Genomic DNA, 8,291 nt, shown 5'->3' on the forward strand with positions numbered 1-8,291 from the left:
AGGTGTGTTTGCTCTTGTTTCTTATCTTGTGATTTATTTATTGAGGAAGCTGGTGGTTCCTCTCACACTGGGTTTGTTCTCCTGTCTGCGGTTCTCAGAGCTGGTCCTTAACATGGTCATTAGATCCAGCCAGGATCTGCAGTTAGGCTGCACTAGCTGCGTTGGATCCAGAAGCTAGGGGACAATGGGTAATGCTGAGCCTGTCTCTCAGTGTTGCAGCAGAATGTCACTTCAGGCAGCTCAGAGGTCGAGTGTTTCCTGCTCTTCCAGAGGACCTGAGTTTGGTTCTCAGCACCCATGGTGGGTGGCTCTCAACTGCCTGTGTACTCCAGCTCTAAGGGAGTCAACTCCCTCTTGTGGCCTCTGCAGGCACTACATCCACTTGTATAACACACACACACACACACACACACACACACACACACACACACACACACAATTTAAAATAAAAATGAAATCTTTTAAGAACAATGTTATTTATCTTGATAGCTGACTTTTTTTATGGCATCACCAAGTCTTGGCCTTGGCTAGAAGCTGATTGTTTTCAGGTCCAATTTTCTTAAGAATACTTCATAGCCAACTGTATTCCTCTTGCCTCATGTTAAGATGGACCAGCCATTATCCATGGCTCAGAAGAGGAAGTGGGACAAGACAGAACTCCTAACTCTGTGAATTTTTGTTTGTTTTGTTCATACAGTCAAACATATTCTTACCACGTGACCCATACGTCAAATTTAAAAGTGTTGATTAGAGAGAAATAACAGTTCACACTCACACGAAGGCCTGAACACATGTATTCACAGCAGCATCAGTCATAATTGACCCCCAATTGAAAGTCCTTGGAACGTTTTGTAGCTGGTAAAGGGTTAACATACCGTGGAACGCCCATACAATGGAATATCATGCAGCAGGAAAAAGGAATGAGCTGTTGCTAGACATACCAGTGTAGCTGAATCTCGGTTGACTGATGCTTAATGAAAGCAGCAAAGAGGGCCTGGGGCTTTGGAGGTGGCTCGGTGGGCAAACCCCTCGCTGTCAAAGCGTGAGGACCCAATTTTGAATTCCCAGAAATGTAAAAGCAGGATACAGAATCATGTCTATGACCTCACTGTCACCAAAGGAAAATTGGGGTTGGGGACAGGCAACTCCCCTGAAGCTCAAAGTGTCAGGAGAGTGTGTAGAAAAGTAACCCTTAAAACAGGGTGTGATGTGGTGCCCGACACCGGAAGCTCTCCTCTGACCTCCACATGCATGCTGCTCTATGTGGGAGCCCTGCCCCCTTGCTCATATGTACATATTATACACACAGATTCTTTTCATCAGCTGCGTGATCCCATTTATATAGCTATCTAGAAAGAATAAAATTGTAGAACCAGAGAATAGATCAGCAGAGCCAGAGGAGGGGCGAGAATGGATCGGAACAGGAGCAGAGGGTGGTAGAATGGTTTTGTGGGCGGGTGGTGTTGAGCAGCTGGGAGTGTAGTGATGCCACAGACTGATACAGCAGCAACAACAACAAAGCTTAAAACCTGAATAATAATAATAATGAGCAAGCAGGGTTTCAGATGTATGTGCACCTGGCCCGTCTGTGCATGTCTGGAAACAACATGGTGAATCAGCCAAGTCTAGGTGGCATGTGAAAAGCTGGGGGAAGGTGGTCACCCAGTAAGGGCTGAGAGGTAGGTAGGTCCAGCCCACGGAGGATCATACAAACACTGTAAAGAACCTGCTTCTCCAAGATCATTCTGGTTACTATGTGGGGAAGAGAAAAATATTTCTTCATTTAAAAAATGTGATTGGGCGTGATTCCGTCCTGCGTGTCTGTTCTGAGGAGCAGAAGGCAGTTTCCTCCGTCCGACTTCTCTCACACCGAAGTGCGCGCCTCCACCTCATGGAAGACTCGATGGACATGGACATGAGCCCTCTCAGGCCTCAGAACTACCTTTTCGGTTGTGAACTAAAAGCTGACAAGGATTATCACTTTAAGGTGGATAATGATGAGAATGAGCACCAGTTATCACTAAGAACGGTTAGTTTAGGGGCAGGGGCAAAAGACGAATTACACATCGTAGAGGCAGAAGCAATGAACTATGAAGGCAGTCCAATTAAAGTAACACTGGCAACTTTGAAAATGTCTGTACAACCAACAGTTTCTCTTGGGGGCTTTGAAATTACACCACCTGTGGTCTTAAGGTTGAAGTGTGGTTCAGGGCCTGTGCACATTAGTGGACAGCACCTAGTAGCTGTAGAGGAAGATGCAGAGTCAGAAGATGAAGATGAGGAAGATGTAAAACTCTTAAGTATGTCTGGAAAACGATCTGCTCCCGGGGGTGGTAACAAGGTTCCGCAGAAAAAAGTAAAACTTGACGAGGATGATGAGGATGACGACGAAGATGATGAGGATGATGAAGATGATGATGATGATGATTTTGATGATGAGGAAACTGAAGAAAAAGTTCCAGTGAAGAAATCTGTACGAGATACCCCAGCCAAAAATGCACAAAAATCAAACCAAAATGGAAAAGACTTAAAACCATCAACACCAAGATCAAAGGGTCAAGAGTCTTTCAAAAAACAGGAAAAAAACTCCTAAAACACCAAAAGGACCTAGTTCTGTAGAAGACATTAAGGCAAAAATGCAAGCAAGTATAGAAAAAGGTGGTTCTCTTCCCAAAGTGGAAGCCAAGTTCATTAATTATGTGAAGAATTGCTTCCGGATGACTGACCAGGAGGCTATTCAAGATCTCTGGCAGTGGAGAAAGTCTCTTTAAGAAAATGGTTTAAACAGTTTGAAATAATTCCATCTTACTTAATTTCTGTAACAGTTGATATATCCGGCTGTCCTTTTTATAATGCAAAGTGAGAACTTTCCCTACTGTGTTTGATAAATGTTGTCCAGGTTCCATTGCCAAGAATGTGTTGTCTAAAATGCCTGTTTAGTTTTCAAGGATGGAACTCCACCCTTTACTTGGTTTTAAGTATGTATGGAATGTTATGATAGGACATAGTAATAGTGGTGGTCAGATGTGGAAATGGTAGGGAGACAAATATACATGTGAAATAAACTCAGTATTTTAATAAAGTAAAAAAAAAAAAAAAATGTGATTAAGCAGAAAAGCAAGCACAACCATGCCTCCAATGAGAAACCCAGTTAATGGGAAAATTGAAGCAGGACCGCGGCCTGGGAGGGAGAGGAAAGCAACCGCGCTTTGCCAGTATGGCTTTGCCCGGTGGTTAGAATGTCCTTGTTTGGCTAATTTCAGAGTTGCAGGGACAGGAGTTCCCAGAAACATGTGTGCCTGACCTTCTGTCTTGGGATAAACAAACATGGTGTCTCCAGGCTTTTCAAAGGGTCTTGGGTACAGAGTGACACGATCCAGACCACAGGAACTCCAGTGCCAACCTGCTGCCAGCTCCCCGCAGGGGCCCTGTTGCTATAAACACGGGCACAGGAGGCCAGGGCAAGTTTGAACACTTCCAGGGGCAGTTCCAAGGTCTTCCCGAAGCCCAGGAACAAATGGGGCTTAAAGGGAAGAACGGAGCCTCCCTGGCAGGGTAGCAGTGCTGACCTCAGAAAACACTGAAGGACGAGTGTGCTCAAGGCTGTTGGGACTCCTGTGAGTGTCAGCTTCAAGTGGGGGCTGGGGGTAAGGGTGGGCGTGGGGGTTAATGGCTGCTACTGTGGGAAAAGACTGGACAGTCAGCAAGATGTTTTGATGGACCTACAGGTTAGCAGGGGGAAAAAAGGAAAGAAAAAAAGCCAAGGGCCCGAGCCGTGCCTTGAGGCTGGAGAGATGGCTTCATGGTTAAGAGCACAGGATGCTCTTGCAGAGGGTCATGGGCTGGATTCCCAGCACCCACAGGGAAGCTCACAGCCATTTGTAACTCCAATTCCAGAGAATCTAACTTTGCTCTTCTGTCCTCCAAAGGCAATGCACATGCGTGGTACACAGACATACATGAAGGCAAAACACCCATGCACATAAACATAAGAATTAAAAAAGAAAGAGAACATTTGTACAAGCCGAGCACAGCAGTAAGTGCGTATAATCCCAGCACTAGGAAGGCGGAGACAGGTGGCTCCCTTGGATGACTGGTCACCCTGCCGGGCCTACTTGGAGAGCTTCAGGCTCCTGAGAGACAGTCTCAAAATATATGGACATCACCTGAGGAAGGAGAATGACCTACAGCCTTCACACACATACATGTGTGCTGCACCTGGGTACACATGCATGTGCTCACACACTCAGCGCCACACAAAATCCCCAGTTGGAGGTGGGTAAAATGGCCGCATGGCCATTCCTCTTGATGGTAAGGAGATCTTCCAACTTGAGAGCACAGAGTCTATATCGCCCCCTTTGAAGGCCCAAGGTTAGGTTGCTGATTTCCACTCCAAGGGGCCCTTTAATTTGATTTCTGGGAAGTTTCCATACCTCTTTCCTGCTCCACTTCTCTTCCAAGGTACCCTGGTCACCTGGGCCGTGGGCAACACCTTGTCAGTGAAAGGTCTTGGGCTTGGCCCTCTGGAATCATTAGCATGAGGACCAGAGCCAAGCCAGGGGCTCTGTTTCACGGTTTCCTTTCAAGGGAAATCATCTGATATGGCCCAGCCACGCAGCACTGCAGTCTGGATAGGCACAAACAAAGCAGGGGAATTCTAATTCCGAGACTCAACCCCCTTTCTACGCTAACACTGGTAATTGCTCTCTACAAAAATAGAGACAGAGAGAGAGAGACAGAGAGATAATAAAACTTATCTTTAACTGGCTCCAGAAAACCCCATAAAAGGCTGATGATTTCCTCAGCATTTCCCACGAGCTGCCTTCCATGCGGTCATCATACCAAAGTTCAAATTTTCCCAGGGTCAGGGAGACACCTGGGCAAACTGAAAATACAAACAAGACCTGAGTGGGGAGTCAGGAGAAGCAGGTTCCAGCCACTGTGACCGCTGGCTCTGTTAGCACCCCTTGCCCTTCTCTGGGTCTTAGTTTCCTCAGATTAAGTTAAAAACCAGGACATTGTATCATATGGTTTTACTCTCCAGTGTGTAGGCACCTTATTCTTAGCTTTCTGCCTTCTGGGCTGGAGTGTAGCCCAGTGGTAGAGCACTTATCTGGCATGCACAAAACCTTGGGGTCCATCCCTAACCTTAAAAAAATGTATTTCCTTATCTTCCTCATCTTTTATTCATTTTAAGATCTCATTTTTAATTATGTGTATGTGTGGGTATATGTGCACATGAGTGCAGTGCCTTCAGAGGCCAGAAGAGGGCATCAGATCCTTTGGTGCTGGAGTTACAGGTGATTGTGAGCTGCCAATATGGATGTTAGGAACTGAATTTGAGTCTTCTGGGAGGGCAACAGGCACTCTTAACTGCTGAGCCATCTCTACAGGCTTCCCATCTTTATTAGATACGACCTCATGTGTACAGAAGGCTCTGCTTGGGTGTGGCACTGCTACCCAAACCAAACCAAACCAAGCAGAAATCATGTCTCCAGACTGCCTTTCTCAGTCAGTACCTTCCTCTTCCCTCTTACTGTGGTAGGGCAGTTTTTGCTAAGACCTAAATACCAGCTTTTCCTTCCTCTTGCAGGGCCATGTCCCTCTACACCTGGGAGAAGGGCTGGCTCCCACCTGAGTCTCCTCTAGGTGGTCTCTTTCTATGTTTTGTTCTCTCTGGAAGTGCTGGGTTCTGTGTGGACCACAATTCAGACCATCACTAGGTGAGTCAACCCTAGCAGCCCGTGCCTTCAATGTGCAGGGAAGGCAGGCATGGGACCCTTCTCTTTTCACACCATCACTCGAGAGTGAATGTGTGGCTTCACTGGCAGCCAGAGGATGTTCCAACACATAGGAGAGCGTTTTTATGAGCAGCCAGGGCCACACTTCTGGTGCTTACAAGAAAAGCTGCAGGCAATGGGACACGTGACAGGGCACACCTGATCTGCCCCCTGACCTCTCTGCCTTCCTCCCTGAGACACAGTCTTCTTAACAAATGTTCTCTGTGAGATGCTGTGATTGGACTGCATCACCCACGAACCATGCATTGGGGGAGACGGCTCAGTCCTTAAAGTACCTGCCTTGACCAGCATGAGGACCTGGGTTGGATCCTCAGAGCCCATGTCGTGGTGGGGGACAGGGGGCACTGAGGAGAAGGCTCAGTGGGTAAGATCAATTACTAGACCCGAGTTCAAATCCCCAGTACCCATGTAAAAATCCTGGACATTGCCACATGTGCCTGTCACTCTGCTGTTAGGAGGCAAAGGCAGGCCTAACCCAGGAGCTTGATGGCTAACCAGCCTAGTCCAAAATAGTGATTTCCCTCCTCTGGCCTCTGTGGGTACATACATACACCCCCTTATCACTCTCTCTCTCTCTCTCTCTCTCTCTCTCTCTCTCTCTCTCTCTCTCTCTCTCTCACACACACACACACACACACACACACACACACACACACAGAGCCATGGCACGGTGTCACATACTTGTATCCTAGCAGTGGGGAGGCAGAGACAGACAATCTCCTGGGCTTGCTGGCCAGGTAGTCTAGCCTAATTAGCCAGCCCCAGGCCAGTGAGAGACTGTGTCTCCAAAAAATAAATAAATAAGGTATATGACTACTGAGAAATGACACCTAGGATTGTCCTTAGGCCTCTACATGCCTACACACACATGCTAAATGTGCACACACACCTACATACATGAACACACACAAACACAAGAGGTCAATGTCAGGTGTCCCCTCAACTGCATTTCCACTTCATTTTCTGACACAAGGTATCTCGGGGAAACTGGAGCTCCCTGGTTCAATCCAGAGAGCACTCACAATCTGCTGTCACTAATGCCTACCTCCCAGGGCTGGAGTGAAAGGCATGCATCGTCATGACTGGCCTTTCATGTGAGTGCTGGGGCTTGAACATGCGTCCTTACCCACTGAGCCATCTCCCTCAGCCAGATCTTCCTTCAACAACAGCTTCTGGTGTCCCTCGGAAACTCTCTGGAAACCTGAAAATTATTGAAGTTCTCAGATGATGGGGCCAGCTGTTTCTCAGTTTCTGTCTCCATGGGTGAGTGTTCGGGGATTCTGAGTTTGTTTGCGTGTGTTCAGGGAAAGAGGGAATCCTTCCGGCTATAAGGGCAGCAAACAGAGGGATGCCTGACTCAACTTGACACACCTGGGAAGAGGGGACCTCAGCTGAGGAATTGTCTCCATCAGATTGGCCTGTGGGAACTGTTGATTGATGATTGATTGAGGAGTACCCCGCCCACTGTGGGTGGTACCATTCCCTGGGCAGGTGGTCCTGGGTTGTATAAGAAAGCAAGCTGCGCACAAGCCAGCGAGAGCAAGTCAGTAAGGGCATTCACTCCTCCGTAGTCTCTGTTTCAGTTCCTCACTCCATGTTCTTGCTTAGTTCCTTCCCTGCCTTTCCTCAGTGATGGACTGTGATGAGAAAATGTGAGTCAAATAAACCCTCTCCTCCCCCAAGCCGCTTTTGGTCATGGTGGTTATGGGTTCCCATAACACAGCGACATCTGGGGTGCAGTCACCACTACTCCAGGGTGAACGTCTAACCATGTAGGCGAGCCCTTCGCTTTAATGTGAAGAACTGACTGCAGTTACTACGGTGCAGGGCCCCTGGAGAGTGGACACTCCATAAAGACAGGCTGTTGAAGCATAAACATGCAGTTACCCACTGAGACCACCAGATGGCAACACACCAAAGGTCATGATAGAGCAATGTTCCGGCCTGGACTTTTCAAAAAAAAAACAAAGAAGAGGAGGGCAGTAGTTGAAGCTGGAGATGGGAGAGGAGGCGCAGATGAGTTTTGTCTTGATTTTCTTTTGGCCCTTTATCTTATTAGGTAGTTGGATCATAAAAATTCTTTCCAAGTGGCTGAAAAAAAATTGAGAACAACCAAGCCTCTGGACTGACATCTGTGTGTTCACTGACCCTTGGAAAGTGGACTTGGTCTAAGAACTAAAATATTTTGTCCTTAAAGATAGTAAATAGTTCCATTTGGTTGCTATGCAAACCAACCCCTGCCCAGAATATTTACATTTCCATCTGCTTCTCGCACACCTCCCTACCAAGTGGGCAGTTCTGAGAGACTGACTTGTAGAAACGTAGATATTAGGGTTTTATCAATTAATAAGCCCTTATTTTGCTCTGGGCTTGGTTCAGAAGGCTCTGTCTTTGGTGGTGCTTGGCCGCATGCCCTGGGCAGAACATCATGATTGCAGGAGTGTGTGGAGGAGGCTGTTGGACTGACTCATGGGAGATAGGAAGCAGGGA

The 8,291-nt window shown here is 47.3% G+C and overlaps 1 protein-coding gene across 1 annotated transcript; it reads left to right on the forward strand.

The window, feature by feature from the left end:
• Positions 1-1,790: 1,790 nt before the first annotated feature.
• LOC128125470 (nucleophosmin-like) lies at positions 1,791-7,792 on the forward strand. Its single transcript, XM_052762911.1, is given in 2 exon segments — positions 1,791-2,581; positions 2,583-7,792. Coding segments are annotated over 2 exon segments (879 nt in total). The 5' UTR covers positions 1,791-1,891; the 3' UTR covers positions 2,772-7,792.
• The last annotated feature ends 499 nt before the right edge of the window (positions 7,793-8,291 follow it).

The sequence above is a fragment of the Peromyscus californicus genome, unplaced genomic scaffold, assembly GCF_007827085.1.
Source record: "Peromyscus californicus insignis strain IS unplaced genomic scaffold, ASM782708v3 Scaffold_11__1_contigs__length_118956290, whole genome shotgun sequence".
In the NCBI taxonomy this organism is placed as follows: Eukaryota; Metazoa; Chordata; class Mammalia; order Rodentia; family Cricetidae; genus Peromyscus; species Peromyscus californicus.